The 21,569-nt window shown below is 44.6% G+C and overlaps 1 protein-coding gene across 5 annotated transcripts in view; it reads left to right on the forward strand.

Moving 5' to 3' along the window:
• Positions 1 to 21,569, forward strand: part of TNS3 (tensin 3) — a 1,168,488-nt gene that overhangs the window by 474,483 nt on the left and 672,436 nt on the right. Inside the window, exon 1 of one of the 5 annotated variants that reach the window (XM_069613337.1) lies at positions 9,725 to 9,782. The exons of the other annotated variants lie outside the window; for them this stretch is intronic. Within the exon in view, the coding sequence (XP_069469438.1) occupies positions 9,740 to 9,782 (43 nt within the window). The 5' untranslated portion in view covers positions 9,725 to 9,739. Of the gene's footprint in view, positions 1 to 9,724; positions 9,783 to 21,569 lie in introns of those variants that run through there. 5 annotated transcript variants of the gene reach the window in all.

Here is a 21,569-nt window from a genome sequence, read left to right on the forward strand (position 1 = left end):
ATGCATACACATATGGGGCTTATATATGGAGAGTAAAGTAAGCAAACAAGAGGCAGTATCATTAGCAACTGTGTATAATCTACATGATTGTATTCACGTACAAAAATGATTGCTGTGTTTCAGGCCTGCTTCTTCCCCTATATATTATAAGATGCGATTAAATTCTAGGGAAAGTAGTGTAAGAACATGTGAGAATAGCAATATCTATAATTGTAATACCTTTTGAAAGTTAAGTTTCTGACTGTCAGTAAATAAACCCACCTGGCCTAGATATGGCAGTGACCAAAAAAGAAGGGGCTAGACATGTGATGTCATCAGTGATGTCATCAATGATATTTGGTTGCTTAGCTTACCATAACTGGCGAATTTCAGGGGTTTTTTGATTTTACTTGTAACCATAACGTTGTTTTTTACTGAATTTCATAGGTTTTTATTAGTGCAACTTAACCATAACGTCCCCTTAACAAACTTAACAAAGTTTTTTTTATTGTGTGATATATATATATATATATATATATATACTGCCTTAACGCCACATTGGGTCAAGAAGGTGCATAGCAAGAAAGGGAGTCACAAAATAAAGCACCTTGGCAAATATGAGTTTATATCAATGAGGTTGATTATTTAAGCATGCAAAAAGAGAATAATTGGTATTCTGGGAATTGTAGTCTTTTTTTTGGAATTTGGAAAATACAGCCCCGATGATCCTCTTTTGGCATAACACGTTTATATATGGCTATACATATTGTCTGACTGCTTTAGGTGCTTTGTGTACTTTGCAAGTAAACTATATAAAATAGTAGTTTTTGAAAACCAAGATGGATATTTGCACTAAGTTCATGGAAGGTGTGTGGTTGGGTGTCTAAATTACTGAGTGTGCTAAAATCCCAGCTTCACTGCTTAACCAAAGCGTATCATTGTGGGCACATTTAATCTTGCAGTGCCTTAGCTGCAAAATTTTGAATCAATTGATAATCCCAGATACAAAGGGATTCCTATCACACCACATAGCGGGGAGGGCCATTAGTCTTCTCAACACACTCAATCTAGCCTTGCTGCCTACCAGCAGGTTGAGTGGCTTTTCCATTGGATTTTTAACATAAACATTCTTACTACACACTATGTTGCATAGGCAATTATTTGTTTTTCAGAAAGCTAGGAAGCAGCTGGCATGGTCTATACAAATACGCTCCTGTAAGACAATATTATGGAAAGTTAAGATATGATTTTTTTCGCTGTCCAATCATTGGATGTGATTTCCTGACAATGGGGCATATTTAATGATTTTATGGATGGAATGCGGTCTACTCATGTTCCCCTGTGCGTGACCTCCGTGACCATCGCCTAGAATTGCCTTATTGCAGCACTGGCCATCCCTCAGTCCTGTGTTACTTGATTTGACAGGTGAATATACATTTTGACCAGCCTGTCCATGTACCAGGGATTCTAGTGTGGCTAACTGACGGTAGCAGAGTCCATATTCATTTCCTCCCCTGTTGCCGCCAACCAGCTGTTACTAATCCTGGGAGTTCATCCCTTCTCCCCAAGGGGGACCCGCCACCTTTTGGAACTAGGGATGTGAGCCCGCTAAGCAAAACTAAGGTTGATCCAATGGGGTTGACCCTCCCATCTCCTCCCGCCCCCTCTGTGGACAAGCAATGCCCAAGGCAGGGATCCATCCCACCTCCCTTCCCTTTCCAGACGCCAGTGCTAATTGGTTATATGGGAATTGAAGATATTACCAATGTACAGGGGCCCTTTGAGGTGGCTGGCTTGGTTACTGACCTGGACTCATTCTCGCCCGCTGAAGAGGCTTTTGACCAATGGATTTCTAGTCTTTATGCCAGGAGGAAGTCAGCTGACGGGGACTCTTCCGGATAAATCTGTATTTCGACCCATGCAGAGGAGGGAGTCGGTCCCTCTGCCGAAGAATCGCACATAGAGGATGTGGTGGGCAGAGACCGAGGGCTCTGCGAGGCACGCTGTCCCTTCGTCAAAGGCAGGGCCCACAAGCCGACTGGGTTCGCTGAGACAGGAAGCAAGCAGAAAAGCACCAGCATCCCGACACTCAAACGCCAAAGTCCTGCATGGGCGAAATAGAAGCCAAAAAGCAAACCGCGCGACATGGTACAATACTAGAACAACAGAGACAGAACTTTGTTTATTTTGTGGTAAGCTTCAGTTTACCAGAGTCCAGAGAATGGAACCCAGACGGAGGGATCATTGCCACTCTTCTTGAAATGCCTATTTTATTTATTGTTACATTTTTATAGCAGTGCACAAAGTCCAAGGGCATCTAGGCACTAGTTACATTGGGAGAGGTCACGTCCGATAGGTTGCGGATACAGTAAATTACATGCAGCACGAGGCCGCCAGGTCACATTGCAGCACAGGCCACAATGTCAAATTCGGAGTATTGCAGACAAAATAAAGTCACAAATGCAGAACAGGCTGAGGGTCTAGTTAGGTGTGTTGCAGGCAGTTTACAAAAACCTGCCAGAACGGTATAAAAACGAGTGCATGTATGTTGAACACCCACAAAATAACGGTCAGTAACATAAGGAGGAATCGCACAACGTGTAGTTGGCAAGAGGAATTTCACTTAGCATAGAGGATCTGTGCACGTGCCGGGGAGCCACTCCATTAGGCTAGGGCTTCATTGGACATGGAAGGTAAGAAAAGTATGGAGCCAACGTCATAGCGGGACAAGAGAGCACACACGGATCAGAATGGGGCATTTTGCTTCTAGACAAAGTATAGTTATTGCTGTGCATAGGTCTTTGAGCGAGGGGGGCATCGGGTGAGAGCTGAAGCTTGGGACGCTTTGGAACGTCAGGCTTGTGGGAAGAAGGAATAGAGTTGTATGATGCAGATGTGGATTGCAGGGTGTGATAGATGTGAGAGCTTTAAAATTGGTTGGGATTTAAGGAATAGGGCATGTGACAAAAGTGCACCCACACAACAATTGAATAATTTCATTTGAGTTCACGTCGAAATATTTGGCTATAATAGTACCTAATCCAAATACTCATTTGGCAGAGTACTTACTATTCTGGACAACCCTTATACTTTGACATCATTCTCTAGGTTTGTACAAGTCAAAAGAGAAATTGTCTTGCGTGAATATCAAGTGATGAATTTACACTTATGAAAGTAATGAGTTTACACTTATGGCATTTTTGTATGATTAGTTTTTAGAAAGATTACCCCTGATGAAGAGAGATTACTCTCGAAATGGGTTGGCCCATTTTAATAAAAACGTTGTATTTAATGACCACTGTTTTACTTTTGAGATTTATACTGTATTTGTCATATCATACTGTGAGTTTGCATATTGAAAACATTGAAATGTGATGAACATTTACATAAGTAAGGCATTGAATGTTTGGCTAAATTTCTTCGGTCTATGACAGTGTGCAGGGAACGGGAGTTCCCTTATTTTTGGAAACTCGTATCTTCTTTTCTTGACATTTCCCATCCATGTGTCTGGGCAGGCGTTCTCTCCCCCGCACCCCAAGATTAGAAACTATCCTGAAGATGTATCCTTCCATATTCACTTTAATATACACAGACCTATCAGGAGTGCATTGTGCACATTCTTAGGTTGTCATCATGTTTTCCTGAAGAATGCAGTGAGGTGCTCGCATCTTACCTTGCGTTTACAAGGTTTTGTCCTTTTACACCGAATCCAACTGTTTTTTAATTCCCTGGAGTACAGGCTCAACAGAGAGTAGCTTTCACAATGAGTGCAGGTCAAATCATAACGGTACCCGGCTGCACTGACTCCAAGCAGCTTTGCATGTGGCGTGCCGGGGCGGCGGTTGTCCTCTCAAGAAGTGTATTTGCACTGAGGGAGCCTTGAGCTGCAACTAGGGTTGCCACCTGCCCAGATTCTGCCCTGAGTGACCCTATTTTTCAATGTCTGTCTGGTGCAGTCTGAGTTTCAAGACTCGGAAGCCAGGGAAGTTGCAGCACGAGGGCCTGGGGCCTTTGAAGGTGTGTGTCAGCCATTGCTGAATGAGTCTCCTGCAGTGTTCCTCCTAGCTGTAATTTACAGCTCTGTTGTCAGAAAAAGGGCTGCCCAGCAGGAAGCAATTAATGGAAACTGGGTCATGGTGGCAAGTACACCACCAGTGACACTTTCACAACCAAAGTACCAACTCTGCATGCAAAGTACTAATGTGGGGACTGTTCATTTTGATGGCCATAAGCCATAAGCATGGCAAGTCCAGACAACCGTTTCACAAGCGATTTGGGAAATAATAGGTCAATTGTATGTTCATACAAAATGTACAAGCCTGCCTGCTTGTTTTAAAGCGCCCAAAACATTTTTTCAAAACCGCACACTTGATTTACTCTTTTACACAACTATATGCTGGATGCCTGTTTTCAAAAATGAAATAAGCAAACAACCTTTTATTAATAATACAACCAACCCACTGCAGAATTCAGACAACTTCTTGGTGTAGCCTCCTTTTTTGCATTCTGTCCCTTACAGCTCTGCAATGATGAATGAGGAGCAAAACTACGAATACCAGAATGCAGAGAAGCACTCGGCACTGGATGCACTAATTACACCCATCACCATCATGGTGCGACGCAATATCCATCTCTGCTTCACAACTACAATATAGAGCATGGCGGCAGTGGTGGGAAAGAAGCTGACTAGTGGTCAGTGTTTGCTTTTTAGCCAGTTTCCAATCTGCATTCACTTTACGGGTCACGCTTTTGGGCAAAGCTGAACTAAAAGTTCCAGAATACAAACCATTTTTGAATGAACAGTTAGGGCTGGATGGGAGGTGTCGGACATATTATGGGACCACTTTTCAATTCTTAAAGCTTTATTGGAATGTAGTGCCTTCTCTGTAGACCTATCAAGCTAACCAATTTCTAGTGAGTTACACCATTCATGGATTCCCTGCCCTCATCAACCTTCAAGCATGCTTCTTGTAGATCTGCATTCCAATTGGGGACATGGAACGCCACTATTGTGTAAGGGAGCAAGATGTCTACAATACAAAACTGATGTATGATATGCTTGCCAAGCACAACAACAAAGATACAATGGGGAGATGTAATAACAGGCAAGACTCTGTAAAAGGCTAAGAGGTACGAGGAAAGTCAGTCGCAGGTCCGTGTAACCTGCACAGCCTCTTATCTCTGCTCACAAAATGAATACGTTTCTGGTGGAAAATATTATCTGAAAGGATTTTATGATTGGCCTAGGGCCCCAAACAGGTTGGTAGGGTTTGGGAATAGTAGGCTTAATGCTAGATGTAGATTAATCGGCTTTTAAACGTTTTTGTCCTATAAAATGAATTTGCTTGAGCAATCTTGGCAATATATCTTGAAAATAGCAACAGAATGTTTGGTTATTGGCGTGTGCTTTATAAAATGGTCGAAGAATCACGCTCCCTTTTTTTCACTATGAATTTCTCTTGGAATGTTGGCTTGGTGGTTTAGTCTACCAGCTGCAGGTTCTTAACCAACTGAGTAATGCTAGGCATTTACTGAGTTTCAAAGCTTAAAATAAAGCTTCTATGAATGATTTTACAGCTGCTTTAAAAACAAAGACTTTTATTTTAGAAGTAAAATTCCGTGCCATCTATTGCTCTGGCAAGATAAACAAGTGGGTTACGGCACATCTTGATACATATCTGAACAGCTTGATACAGACCTGCCTCTAACCTCCAGGATTGGCCTGGATATTTTGGGTTTTTCGAGATTTTATCCAGGGAGAGCGAGAGACCTACAGATTTTTGTGTGCACAGCTATCTGTGGGGGCAGGGGAATAAGCTTGGATCCCCTACTGGCAAACAAACTTTTGCACTGCAGTGCCATTAGCTCAGTGAAAATAATGTTCCTATCTCGCACGTACAATAGGAGGTCTAGACCTTACGAGGTGGGCTGGTCTCAAATCCTAGCTTCATTTTTTTTTTTTTAAGTGTGTGACCCTTTACAAAACACTTTATCCTTCAGTAGCACATCTAATGTGAAGTACATAAACCCTGTTTTTCCATCAAATAGAAGATTTAATATATTTGTGTGTATATATATATATATTTCCACAAAGACAAGGATTCAGTCATAAGAGCGCTCTGCCTACTGAACTGCAGTGGGTGCCACTGAGGTCATAGACTAAGCCACTCTACAATAGCTCAAAACAAAAAAGGTCCAACTCCTCTGCCATCCATTTGATTGTAATGCGATGCGTGTCTGTTGCAAATAAGGGAACCTGGCACTCTGATTTGGAAAAGTGCAAACATCGGATTTATTAGTCCATTGGTTAAATAACTGTTATAAAGCACAGTCCAAGCAGCTTTAGGTTACTTCTTAGTAAGTTTACTTCAGTTTCTTAGTTACAGTTACATGGATTAAGACATCAGGAATATAAGACATAAGCAATGAAGAGACACCGGCACCCATCACCCATCACCCAGGGAGGGAGGGCTCAACTGATTCAACATAGAACACTCGCCACAGCATTCTCCCACTCCTACATCAACATTCCACAGGCACTCAGGTGACATCATAAATCACATGACAAACCACATCAGACTAACCAAGCACTTCACAGCACATCTCCCTCCTTACCTAACACACTTACAAGTACTTCACAACACAAACCACCATATTATTCAATACTAACATGGACAGAAACAAGTAAAAATACCCATGAAAACGGGTATAAAATGTGCTGCACGTTCTGTCCTGTAAAGGACTTCCTCAGGCTGTTATTAACAATAACTCGGCTACGATATTTAAACAGCGATCCTTGCGTGAAAAAAGCAATCACGTGATTATCACATGATCGTTTCTGAAGGGCTGAAGTTAAAAAAGCATGAAGACATGGTGGCCTTATTAGCCTAGTTTAGTAAACTACTGCAATGTCTAGAAATAATACTACATGGCCAGAATATAAGCTCAGACACTCATAGTGCAGCCTTTCGTTAAGAGTCTTAATCTGACCTCTTACTGGACGTCGTCAACATCGGGTGGAAGCCTCATTATGTCATGCCCTCACTTGAGGTCGTTTCCCTCTAGACTTGCATTCGACATAAATCGGGTTTGTCTGCGAGTAAGTATTTTTTAGACACCAGATCTGTAAGCTATATACTATGCTAGAATTCTCTCTAACCCATAATATCTTTTATGGCTTGCTTTTTAGATATCCTAGCTGAGTTAGTGTTTCTTAACAGCCTGAGGAAGTTCTTTATAGGACACGACGCGAGGCACATTTTTTACCCATTTTCATGGGTATTTTTACTTGTTTTCGTCCACGTTAGAATTTAATAATCCGGTACTTATTTAACTAATGGACTAATAAATCATACTTTTGCACTTTTTCGAATGTGCGTGCCAGGTTCCCTTATTGGCAAAAGACATGCATCTCATTACAACCAAATGGATGGCGAAGTAGTTGGACCTTTTTCGTATATATATATATATATATATATATATATATATATATATATATATATATGATAGATTTGTCCAGATTAAGGGGTTGATTAATGGAATTATTTGATTATTTGCGCCGAAAAACGGAGATTTGTGCGCCATTCTGCCCGCAAATCCATGTTTAACAAATGGGGATTTGCGGGCAGAATGGCACACAAATCCCCGTTTTTCGGCGCTAAAATTTCATGAATCGGCCCCTTAATGTATTAAGTGATGATTGTACGATTGTTTATTTTATTATACCCACCCTTTTCTACCCTGATATACGAAAATGGTAGAATGTTTAATAAGTAGGAGCAGTGTTAGATGTGCTACACAAACACCACAGTTTTTATTTCAACTGTATGCAGGTCTGGCTTGATATCAGCTGATCCATTTTTGTCAGAACCAGCTCAGCTTTTCATCATTCCAAAGTGAAAAATGTATGCTACATAATTTAGTGAAATGCCATTTTAGCCATAAATAATTATTTATTTCAATAATTGAAATTGCTTTTAAGAAAAACGAAAATAGGTCCGTTAAAAAAACAAATGCTAACATGATTTTCTTTTCCTTTTTCCCCTTGCATTTTTCGAATCTATGAAAGGGGTGTGTCAAGGGGTGGGGCTTTTAAAATGTGGGTTTGACCAAAAGTCCGTGTTTTGCTTTAAACAAAGGTGGCAACATTAGCTGCAACGTTTGCTTCCAAATCCAAAATGACAACGAATCCCGCTGACCGCGCAGCTGATGCCAAATGTGCTGGTAGCGGTGCCCGCGCTTCATTGGCGCGTTTATTTCATCAGCTGTCTGTCTTCTGGGAGGTCCCCCACCAGTCACCCATTTCATTGTTTTCCAGCTGCAAACACAGGACCTCCGCTTACAGCAAGTTCATTGACACCCAGCCGGGAGAGACGGGCAGCGTCTCGAGAGCGATGATTCCAAGATGGTGGATTCAGTCAGAGGTGCTGGACGCGGGGGCGTTGCAGCCTGTGCCCCTCTGCAGTGGTCCCTTCGCCAAAGTTTCGGGGCAGGCGCCCAGGCCAGGGCTTATCGGTGGGGTCATGGAGTGACTAGGCCACCGCGTAAGATAACACCTCCCTTCTACACGGCACACGCAAGCACCAGAAGTACACGGCCTGACCATGGTGAGGTGAAGTTTGGAGTACATGCTAAGTTCCAGGGCAGCCGCGCGTGCTTTGTTGCCTTCTTCGGCAATGACCATGTTGGCAGCATTTTATAAACTCTCTAAGAAAAATAGCTGTCCTGCGTGTCATTTTGTAGCTGTCACTCATATTGGAGTCCGCTCTCCATCTCCAATTTTGGTTTTGTGCATAATTGTGTTCCTTGAACTGTAGAACAAACTACGTGGGACAACTAAAACATTGCAGAGGAGCACACATGTTATGAGAGTGTACAGAGTAAGCACTCGGGGGGGAGGGGGGATAACCACTGCACAGGGAACCCTGCACTCGCCTCGCGCCTTCCATGAACGCTGATGCAGGAGACGGCAGGCGAGAAAGCATTCCCTTTGGACCTTGGGGGGTGGGTGGAGGGGGGCTCCTGCCCATAGTACACCGGGTCTCCAGCCATAACCTTTCTCTACAAGGCCAAACGGCACCGTGTGGTTTGGGGGCACGGGAGTGGGTTTCAATCAATAAACATTGTGGCGTCTCTTTTAATGTAAAAACAAGTTTCCAGGACTTGAAGATCCAAGATGGCACAGATGACGGACTCGACAGTTGCTGAACTTGGATTTAACCGGCAAAGGCTGATGGTCTTTAACTCTACGTTAAGGACCGCGGGACCACTGTACGCACGGACCAGTGCTTTAAGCCTTTTTAGCAGCGGTACATTCAAAGATGAGCATTCCATTCGCCATCTTGATTTCAAATGACTATCCCGATTACCTCAGCAAGGCTTGTGCGCGAGTTCTGTGCAGTGCGGCAGCTCTGGGTTCAGCAAGTCAGCCCGCCACACTCCGTGGCTAAGGAGGGGACAGTTGTTCTTGGAACAGAAGGGGAGAATCCTCATTCTGGGCTTGGGCCGGATTTTATTTTAAGATGCAGCAGATGTGTGGAATGTGCTTGAATGCCCACGCCCCCTCCCCCATCTCCCCCACCACCCCCTCAGCTGTTGAGGGCTGCGTTGAAGTGAGCACTGCCTAGTGAGACATACTTTCAGTCCTCTGGGTGGCTCCAGGCAGGATCTCACATGGGTTAGTCGAGTTGGGAGGACATCGGGAAGGTTTCCGTCCCCTACTGGCCCCTGCACTGGGTAAAGGAGAGTGCCTGACCGAAATATGCCGAGAGCTGCCCAGGACTGCTTCATGAGCACCCTTTTCTGTAAGTCACGTGCTGCTTCGCGTTAATGATTGGGTTTTAAGCCAAGTGTGGTGTGGTGTGGGTGGGTGGGTGTGTGCGCGCGTGGTGCTGGAGAACCCCTCTTTATTTGTGTTCTCGGGAGGATAGCTCAATGGCCTTGGAAGCAAGACGCGCAGAGCCACACAGGTTCGATCCCCGGGTCCGCGCTTAGAAACCTACAAGTAGTAAGTGCGTTATAATCACAATGCGCTCATTTCTCCATGCATTGATTGCATGGTGTGCAATTGTGAAGATGTGGCGATGAAACAGCAACTGTCTGCAAATTAAGCTTTTCAAGTCATTCTGAACTTGAGAAGCTTTCGTGCCAGGAATGCACTGGCTAAATGTAACACTGACTGCATACACCCCTGACCCCGCACGCACCTGCCCCTACCCAAGAAACCGCATGCAAGGGGGTCACCTGCGGAGTGCAATCAAGTGATTTGAAGGTGTATGGTATTTTTTCCGGTGATCATTATATATTATATTTATAATCTTGACCAGGTACTTATGAAGCATCTCTGGGCCTGTTTTAAATGTAACAGAATGTTTTGTTAGGAGGACTTTTAGTGAAAATGTGACCATTCTGCCTAAAAATGTTCAGGTGTAAAAATAAATGTGCATTGGTTAAAAAAAAAAAAAAAAAAACCGAGCAGGTTATGTCCCTTTTAGTGCTCCTGGGACTGTAGCTGTAGCTTTAATGATGTCATTAACTAGGCTCCCCTTTCTGTAATATTGGCAGGAAATGTTATTGCTATAGTCTATGCCAACCTATGCATGGTTGCTGCCATCCCTCCACTATGGAAGCCTCAGGGAGTGTACATCTGTTTTAGCCTGTGATATTGACACTCTATTTTTGGCTATCGTTTTAGCCAATCCGTATGAAGCGCTCCAAAACACATTTTCAGCCATCCAGTCATCTTTTCTGGAAATGTTCGTGGTATCCTTTGTGTGTGTCTGTGTGTATGGGAAGGGACAAAGTCGCAAGGGCAGCTGAAAGAAATGAAAGCGCATTCAGTTTATTGCGGGCAGGGCACCCGTTACAACAGTGAATGGTCACCATAGGCTATGCCCTGGGGAGAATGCACGAATGGACACGCACTGTGCCCAGGGAATGGCCTCCTGTTATGGCTTGCAGGTACAGTGGGTGGCTGCTTCGCGGGGCACAGTGGCGGAATATGCCCTGGGCGCCACTGCAGGCAGGCCCGGTGTTCCCAATGAAAGCAGCGGCGAGGTAAGCTGCATGGGCCTGCAGCACACACACTGCAAGGCATGTCATGGGACTGCACCGATTACAAGGTCTCTAAGAAGCAAAGTAGAGGAAACTCAATTAAGTTGGAGCACCTGGTCATTCATAAGTTTGGCAGGGTCAGGCGGGTGGGGGGACGGTTGTTAGGGCCTTGTGCCACTTACAACCCGACGTCCTGCTACAATAATGACCCCCTTTCAAAAAGAACTGTGCAAATGCGTGTCGTGGCATTAGGATTGTGGCACCGGTAAAAAAAGTGTAACTTCTCCATGGTTGAAGGGCGTTGCTGGCCAGACCTTCTGGCAGCAACTAGGAAAGTACTGCCAGGAACCAGAAAGGTACTGCTCAGCCACATGTTTAAGTATCGGTGCTCAGGGGTGCAAGACCTCTGGGGGCGCCCTAGAATATCGGGGGAAGGAGGCATGGGGGTTGGGAAGTCCTTTCAACCGCAAAATGTCAGGTGGAATTAAAGTGAAAAAGTTACGTGTGATGAGCAAAAGGTGGAGTTAAGTGTGAAGAAGCATATTTCTATATTTATAAAGATGGCTTGCAAAGTACACGAACATAGTAAGGTACACATACAAATATATAAATGCTTGCATACATTTATATATTTGTTTGCGTGCCTTACTATGATTTGTGTACTTTTGAGGCCACGCCCATCACGCAAGCCACCCCCAAATGACCCCTGTCCCCCTTGTCAATTTGTTACCCCACTTAAAGCCCTGGGAAGGCCTGTACAGGCTGCAGTGGTGCCAGTTGCCTAGTAACCCAGGATGGACCCGCATGCCTCTGAGGCAGAGGACTAACAGGAAGTCTTAGCACAGCCTCCTGCCGAACACAATCATTTTCAGCTCGAACGAGAAGCGAGATGGAAAAAAATCTCCAGTACAGAGCACGGCTCCAAGGTGCATGCGCAGGATGCCGCCCCTCCCTCCTTTCCTCCCTCCCTCCGTCTAACCCCTCCTCCTCCCCCCTGCCAATTGGTGTTTTGGGGCCCTATTAAAAACAATATATATAGCGTGCTTTTGACCACAGGCGCACAGATTCCAAACCCAAGTCTCAAGTTCCCTGGGAGAAACTCAAAAGCATTGAAGCACATGAAAGTGTGATTAGAACAACGGTGAAATGCCTCATATAGAGGTGTTGTTTTTCAGGGTATATACATGTGTGTATATATATATATTTTTCCATACCGATTATTGGGTTTAAACGGTGGCATAGCTTTTTTCCCTGTTTACGTTGCCGGCAAAGTTGTATGAACTTCTCTCGCTGGTTATTGAGGATTACTCTTCTGAACGTCTAATGCTCCTCTGTGCTGTGCACTTCCCTTAATTAGGAAGGGCCAAGTATGTTCACTTGCGGCGACGTCACTCCCATCACACATGTTGTCGTCCTCCCTTCATTATGGACTTGTGCCTTGATCTAGTACAATGTTGATCTGCAAAAACATGTTGCCGTCTCTTCGCAGGCGGAGTCCTAGTTATTGCAATGTATGTGTGCCATTGTCCTATCTGAGGAGGCATTTCACGTTCACCTTCTCTTATGGGAGCATTGTCCCGGAACGGGTTCCTGCATAGAGGGAGCCTCCAAGAACACGGTGTGTTCTTGACATTTGCAGTGCCTTTGTTTGCTTGTTTGTATGACGGTGTCGGGTGGCAGAGCAGCGCCGCACCGTTCACGTGGGTTGGTTCCTTGCTTGGTGTATTGAAAAAACATGTGTGATGCAAGAACTTTAACAAACCGCTGGAAGCTAGTTTTAGTTCAGTTGATGGCAAAGGAAAGCAAGCCAAGACATGGAAAGGTCAGGGAATTGCATCACTAAGTCTTGTCGCACAAACAATCTTAGTTGGGGCAAGCGGGATGGAGTCCCAGTCTTGTTTGGGATCACTCTGTGACCTCTGTTGCAGGCCAAGGCAAAGTTAGGCCCCAGAGTTGATGGCCACCGTCAAACGGAGCCTCTAGTGGTTATTTGGCCATGCAACACAGTTTCTGAACACTGGCATGCAATGGTTGCATTGATCCTGCCGATAAAGGTAATACAAAGGTGCCTTAAACTGTAATTTAAGGCGCCTTAAAGGTTTAGCATGCTTTCCGTGACCTCCATTGTCTAACCAGCCCTCTTATAGCACCAAGAAGCCTTCTGGTGTATGATTGCACTACAGTACACTGCAATACCATGCCTGATTTTAGAGGTGGCTAGTTGCAGCGTTACTTGCTGGGAAGTATCCTAGGTTATCAACTTTTCGCCATCACCTGTGTCGGCAGTCCTGCAGCCTAGTTCAGCCAGCACAAGTGAGCAGTTTTGCTCCTGAGCAGAACAACTCCTTTCTGTCACATTCCTCGACCGCAGGTACTACTTGGAAGGATCTTGATTGTCCCTGTGCCCTCTCCTTTCTTGCTTCCGCTCTCTTATGATTAGGCTTTATTGCATATGGGTGTGGTGGACCTCCAAAACATCTAACAATACAAAAAACACAATGTAGCTTGCTTTATTGATGCCAGAATGTGGTTTGGAGAAGTGCCTGTATGACTACAAGAAAGTTGTTTTAAAAAGAAAAAGGAATTTCCCATCTTGGGATGGTGTAAGCAAATGCTTTCCAACTGGGTTTGGGCTCTCTCCTTAATGGGGACACTGGACTCACTCAGGATTTCTACTCTCAACAGAGGGTCGGGGATAAGCCACCATGCCCACTTCCTAATCACAATCGCACTAATATAACTCACTTCTTGGCCCCCAATCAAAGTCGCTTGGATATAGCACCTAGCTTGTCCTTGTTAATCCACCAAGGAGGGAAGTGCCCAAATCACTTCCTCCTGCGCCGAAGAATCCAACTGTGTGTGCAGCAGTTATATTTGTACGTCTCGGGCCTTCCACTATCTCGGGTCTCTCCGGTCTTTAGGCACTAGAAGTTTGGTCAGACTGCCAAACTTTCCCAGACGTCTCGGCTTTCCACTATCTGTGGTCTCTCTGTTCTCTAGGCACTAGAAGTTTGGTCAGACTGCCAAACTTTCCCAGATGTTTTCTATCTGCTCCCACAGCCTGTGTAGGCACTCCTGGTTTGAGTTTGTCCCGCCTTTTGCAGGTCCGTGACTTTCCGAGGCTTGAGGAGGCCTCGCCCCCATCGTGGGTACAGGTGGAAGCCCCGCCCACTGCATTCGGCTCTGTTATTCTGAATCTTGGCTCTTTGGCGGCCTGCGCCATGTGGATTTCTACAGTGCTCACTTTGTCAGCAGGGATCCCGAATGATGGACAGTAAGTATCTCATGGTGTTGCATTGCGTATCCCATTTGATTCTTTTCTGGCTCCTGCGTGATGGGTCGATTTGGCAACCTCTGCACTGGTCTCACTGGAATTATGCTACCCTGCGGGGCACTTTTGCTTTCTCAGCAGCATTTCTGGATTAGATCTCTTGTTTGAGGGGTAGCCTCCACGGATATAAGAGGCCCTGAGTCCAGGTCTTCCTGCTTTGCCCCTGCACGCTGAGGGTCTTCCATTAGTGATCTCATTGGAGAATAACGTTTCCTTCCCTGGAATGCATAAACCGATAGCGACCTTGTTTTTGCGAATGGGACAAGGTATGTCTCCATACTCTAGTCTCCAGAGTTCTGGTCCATGCTCCCTCTGAGTCCAGCGATCAGGGGGGATGGGGCAGCTCTGCAATTACCCCCTCTGTAACACAGTTGTGGCACTTAGACCCTGGTAGGCTGGCTTTCCTATGTACCAGTCACATCATGCCATTGTGGGCATGACCGTTGCCACTGCTCCCGAGGCAATCTCCTGGACAGGCTTTATCAAATGCAAAATTGGCTTCAAGGGATCCATTGCCAGTCACAAACGGGCATTGGTTGTTCATGGCCATTTTGCATGTTCCAGTGCCAGTTGGGTGTGATTATCTCTTGTCTAACGTACCGTGGCATGTTTTGGTAGATCAGAAATTCAACAAAATAATCACCAAGGAAGCTCCAATGTGTGGTTGTACAGGCATAGTCCAACCTTTCGATGGGACTGCACACATTCATTGATGCACTCTTCTTTTTTTCCTTTGACTACAAATGGGGATGAGCCTGTTCACTAACTTGAAGGTGAAACAAATCCACGGGCATAGAGCACGTTTTGGTTCTGCTTTTGGTCTACCCACTGAAATGGTTGGGACAGCAAATTGACAAGCTGTGTAAAGGCATGCCGTAGTATTTATACACCCCAATTTTCAGAAGGGTGCAACACGCTGATGTGAGAACCTGCAGACACATTTCCACAGGTATCGTCTCACCTGCACGGTTTTGTTTCAGATTCACTGCTTGGAGTGGGAAGAGAGGCAGGAAATCTGCTCTGTGCATTTCCCCCTTATGTGCGGGGAATATACATTTCCCCATGCCTCCCCGCCAGTATTCGGATGCCGGTGGAGAGGCAGGGACCCGTACGCACTCTGCCTGCTTTCCAGCGTGTGCCAGAAGTAGCAGTCCATTTGGATCTGCTGAAATTGCAGCAGCCATTTTTTTTCATGGCCGGACCATTACAGGTCTTCAACATGTGCGCATGCGCACACAGTGGAGATCAATCAGATATGCTGCAGTGGGAGTGAAAACGCAAGGGAAATCAGGACCCGTCTGGATTGTGGAACATGGCAAGAATCCAGTGGAAGGGACCCGAACCACGGCAGTGGTAGTGCAAGGGGACTTTGCTTGATTCTTTGGCTTAAATAAATGAATAAATGAATTCTCATAGTGTTCAGATTCACATTTCAATAGCACAATGTGTGTCTAAGAGTAACACAAAATCACGTTTTAGTTGGACTTGAAAGGCGCACCTTGCTAATTGGATGTTTGCCTTTTTGTAAGGGCTTTTGCATTTATTTAGATTGATGTGAGAGGCAGCCAATTTTCCCAGCATACCATTTGAAATGTCTGAAGCAAAAACGGGGGCACACCATGCCATGTCTTGACTATTTCACTGCCTTGTCACAGACTCCCTTATTGCTTCTGCACTGAATCATTTTCACATGAATCGCGTATTAGGCAGTGAACATGAAGAATTTGGCCCTAGCACTGCACTAGCCCTACTCCCTATGCGTTATTTCCCCCTACACTAAGTTGCTTCCACCTCTCACCCTTTGTTAACTACACACACTACACTGTGCTTGGAATATCAACCTTCACTGTACTATTGCCATTTAAACAAGAATCTTCAAGTCAAGTTTTTGTTTCCCACTTCTTACCGCCTGCATTGTATTTGCCCAGTCTCATGCACTGAATAAGCCATTGCACTGTGGAAATGACTGTGTTTGACTGTCATGTTACGCAAATGTATTTTCTATCTTTCACTGCCTATGACTGTATATTCACCGCAGACTGCTGTTTCTGCGCTGTTTATGCTCGCAGTTTATTTCTGTCAAGTGCTTGCATGTTCCCAACATTGCCTGATCACTATATTTTGTACCTTAATAATCCCTATAGTTGCTTGTTTCTGGCATACTGGACATTGCCATCCATGGGACTCCACTAAAACCAGTTTTCCCTGTCTCCAGCCTAGGCAACTGGTTTGCAGCCAGTAACAGAGGGATCACATTCTTCCTAAAGGCGTGGCCAACGCTCCTTGTCAGAAAACCTGTTCAGCCCCCCTTGAGCCAGAAACCAGCTCCAGGGTAATCTGCCACATAGGGCTGAATCTTTACACACTATAAACCTCCTGCCCTCTGCAAGTCACCAAGCTAACTCCTGAACACTTGCACCCTTTCTCGGAACCTCCACCATCCCCAGTCCAGGAATTAATCTGTCCTGCACTCTATATGGATATTTCTCCTTTGTGAAGGATACAGTGAGCTAAAACGTGGTTGTAGACCCTCCTGAGTGGAAGAAATTCCATAGAATGGGGTATTTGACCCATGTTCGCTCTCAGTAGAGGGGCTCCCACACTACTTTAACTTTATAATTTCAACTCTCCTGAGAGTCTCACAGAATACCTGAAAATGTGTGTCCAGCCATGCATCCCATCTCCTCTAGAAACCAAACAAAGCGTGTCCTGATGACATCCAAACAAACACTTACCTGGGTGAGAGGTTGGCCCTAGAATGGGCCGGAGCAATAGCCTTATATAAGCCTATGCAGAAGGGGCTGGGCTCAGCAGAGCTCCGGAGGCTCCTTCCACAGGCACCCTTGTCTTCCCTCTATTCCTCAACCTGCTCTATATGTCCACCAGTAGTGCTCCTGGTCTCTCTCTGTCTCTCTCTCTCTCTCTGTCTGTCTCTCTCTGTCTGTCTCTCACTCTCCCCCTCTTGGTGGTCATTTGGTCTTGGATGCACAATACATGTTTACAACTTCTGCTCTGCTCCAATGTCCCTTTCAGCTTCATTTATTTTTTTTTTACAAATGTTCCATAAGTCAGAAAATGTATCATAGCTGTACAAAGAATTCATTAAATGAAATAAAGAAAAATATTTTCATTATGCAATATGAAAACACAACTGTCAAATATAACCTAGCGGAACAGGGTGATAAACGCCCAAAGGCATCCTAAGAATTAAGATAATTTCCAATACAAAAAGTGTATAAAGTGCACGAGATGTTTTTAAAAAAGTTGGATTCGACTGTGACAACAGAACACCGGCATTGCTGAAAATGTGTCATAAGAACAGTGCACTACTGGGACTGGCTTTTCCAAGCCCGAGCAATTATTAATCGACTCTGTGACATTGATCAAAGAAGGAGGAATTTGTAACGAGACACCAGCCCATCCGGATCCATTCCCAGCATCGAATTTTCCACTAAAGCACTCTGTCGTCGATGGTTGCCAATTCGTCAAAAAATTCCTCCCAAAAATCTGTCATTTTTGGACAACAGCATGATGTGTTTCTAATTCACGAAACAACTAATGTAGCTTCTGAAGATGTTGTTAGATTGGTGTGGCCTTATGCTTTGCGACACGCACACTCTTCATTCTGTTCATATAATGCACCTGAAGGTGTCTACATCCACTATAGAGGGCTGCAATGAAATACTCCCCTCCAATCGTTTTACTACTAAATCTTGTAGAATAGGATGACATGCTGCTACTGATGGCAACTTCCTTTCAAACAGATAAATCATTGCTACCGCTTGGTCGTGAAACAGTAACTCTGTTTACGTATAAAATCCCTGATGCGCAAGTGCATATTAAATGCAAACACCATGTGATCCAGCAGTCCTACGTAGGATACCTCGTTCCCTCGATTAACAAAATGACCACAGTTCCTCAAATCGTGTTCTTCACCACTTTGTTACACGGCTATCTCATGCCCTCCTCGAAGATCTAGATTACCATTCAGTAAGGTGCTGTCATGGGATCAAAAGGGCCTTCTATCAGCAAATTTGCATTCATAATCCCATTTACCAATTTCTGCATGTGCAATGATGCTGTGTTTTTGGCACCCTCTGCCAATAACCAACATATTCCATTAGCGCGTTTTGGGCAGAATGAGCATTTTTACAACATTAATTTTCCCATGAAAAGAAATTGGTTGGTTACTCCAGAACTGTGAACATTCTCCTATCCCCCATAACGTTATTTGTGCTTTCTGTTTACTGGATCTTGATGTGTACCTCGTGAGGATCACTCCAGAATGTCGATTTCTCCACATCAGTCCTCCCCTAATGCTGTTAGTTCACTATATCATGAGGTCTGGAAGATATTCAGATTGTAACCAGAATCCTCCTGAAAGTCTGCCACATGTTGAGCTATGCGATGGATAGACGCAGGATCTCCTTAGATAATCACACAATCGCCTGCATAAAAGGCAGTACTTTCTGTTCCGGGTCTCCATACTGGTGGCGATATTTCGATTAACATCCTAAACAGGGGGAATCAACTGCAAGGGTTTAGATGGTTGGGGAAAGGAGGGAGGCGGTGAAACGGAGGTGGCTACAAACTGGAAAAAAAGAAAATGCTGCCACCAGTGAACTGCACTTTTAATAGCCTCTGTCTTCTGTGACAAGGTCAGAAGAAAGACTGACCAGAGGACATGCTATCAAAGGGTTTTATTTAACTAAAAAGAAAACGCCTTTCTAGCCCTACTTCTAAAAGCGGAGTTCCCTTCCTAACAAACTCTACTACGGTGCTTGTCGATAGTAACAATAACCAAAACAGTCCTCCGCCCAAACCTGTCCTCTGAACTGGCCCTACTACTTAGAAAAACACATAAAAGAAAAAACTAGTCATTGTGTCCGGTCTTCAGTTGTTCGCCCCAATCTCTCGCAGGCCTTACAGGAATCCCTCCTGGTTTCGGATCCAATGCTTGCCCGTAAATACCAATTCTCCCTCGTTTTAACAGTTCTTGTTTGTTTTGTCAAAGTTTCTCAAGTTAGCAACATAGTCTCATGTTACTGAAAAGATCAAATGCCCAAGTTGTCATAGGTGGAAGGGTACTTCCTCAATCCCTCTCCACCATTTGGGTAGGTTTCTCCCCACTAGATTCACGTCTTGCTTGTCTGTGTTCCCCCATGAATTGACGCTCCACTTGTCTTATTGGGCCTCTCTGGGGTTTCTGTGTCCCAATGTCTCACTTATCTCCCAGCAGTATTGGTTACCCCTCTTTACATATGGCTCTCTTGGTACTCAGTAGTTTCTGTGAGCCATTTGGCAGATTACAATATTCTGGTTTCTTAGGCTCCCGTAACCCTTGGGGATAGGGTGATTCTTCTTTCTATCCCTTTTACTCTCTGATCCCCCCACTCTATATTATGAGCAACCTGGGAACCTTCTATGTTGCAGCGTTTGCTCCAGTGAAGTGGCGTCTGCTCGGTAGCGTTCTCCATGGCTTTCTGACATTCCCATCTGGACACAAGCGAGTTTTGGGTTCCGCTCGTCACAGCATTTCTCTACTCCTCAGTTTCTTCATTGTGAGCAGAGGATTCGTTCCCACCTCGCGGTCTGGATTCACTATCATTTCTTGGACCATGGGCCCACCCAGTCTTCCAGGTGGTCATGCCTCAGATAGGCCGGCTCTTCTCGTCCATGGCACTGCTCTGTGCCTGGCCGGTGGTCTCTCTCTCTCTCTCTCTCTCCATCTCCACACCAGAGCCAGCTCCACTGTGCAACATGGCTCCACACCTCCGTGCTCATGTCGCCGGCTTGCGTCTGCGTATTGCTTCTCCTCCATTCAATGTTGATTTTGCCTTTATTCTCACTCTGTGACCAAGAAGGGGCATGCTGTTTATGTTCCGGTGTTAAGCCCACGGAGAGGCTAGCATTGTCTTGAACATCAAAAGGCACTTTCAGTATCCATTTCAGTACCACAGGTGAATATAACATCATGTTCTTGGCTTCCCATGTATGGAGACAAATCTGTTGTCAGGTAGTTTCCCGTGGGAACGGGAGTCCTTGTCACCTTAAGGGGCGTCATCACCCAGTGAGGTCCGGATTTCCCAAACCCCTAGGTAGAGTTTTGCTTAGTGGGCTTACGACTGTACCCTCAAAGGGGGTGCTCCCCACCCTTTCAGGGAAAAAGGGACGAAACCTCCAGATTCGTCCCACTACCCTACTGAAAATAGAATAGTATGTTGATCTTGACTAATGTGATGCGTTGAAAGGGTAAATCTAAAAAGCAAATGCTGGCGCCATGGGGAGGGTGCAACCCTGTTCGGTGCTTAGACTCCCGAAAGGATACTGATGTCTGCTTCATTTGCATACAGAAGATGTTACATTTATATAATAGTATTGAACGAATTTGGTAAAGACACAGAATGCTAAACTTGGCCATCCTGTCCACAGAAAGGTAAAGCATATCTTTTGAGCAAACAAGCATTGGCAAAACCAACCGTTTTGTGTAGGCATTGCCATAATGATACTAGCTGGCCCAGTCTTACAGATAAGTGGTGTATCGGCCACGTTTACTTCCTAAAATAGGCAAATACTCTGAAAAAATAAAAATGGTGAGTAAAAATACTCCCAAGAAAAAGTAGGACACAGACACTTAGCACCTTGTGCCCCTGCTTTTGCTGACAAAGCTACAGTAATAGTAATCATGTATCTTTTAATGGGCATGAATAACAAGGTGCAAATGAATAAATATTACAAACATTTATTTTTTCCAGTAAAACATATTTTTGCCTCCTTATAGAAAAAATACCCCCATTGGGAATTGGACTTACATTTTTTACTCCCCAAAAAATCTTTTTATTCACAACTTTAAAAAATAGGGAGTAAACTTCCAAATCTTATCTGGAGCACTGAACTGGACATTAGATGGCAAAAACTGGCAAATGGTGTGAGCACCTGGGCATATAATGGTAGTGCCTAACAAATGCCTATCTTATACCTATACAAGAACATAAACGTTTGGCTTTGCCAATGGTTGTTTTTAACAGTAATTAAATTCAATGTAGATGCAAAAAAACACATGTTGCTTAAAAATCATGCAGCTAAAGGCACACTCGTTAAAGACATTTGTATTGCATCAGGCGCTGATTTACAGGTGCAGTTAATCTATTACCTTTCAGAAGACCACTTAATAATTAACAATAGCAGCCACATGAAAGCGCATAGT

This window comes from Ambystoma mexicanum, chromosome 5p (assembly GCF_040938575.1).
Source record: "Ambystoma mexicanum isolate Mex_15411 chromosome 5p, UKY_AmexF1_1, whole genome shotgun sequence".
In the NCBI taxonomy this organism is placed as follows: domain Eukaryota; kingdom Metazoa; phylum Chordata; class Amphibia; order Caudata; family Ambystomatidae; genus Ambystoma; species Ambystoma mexicanum.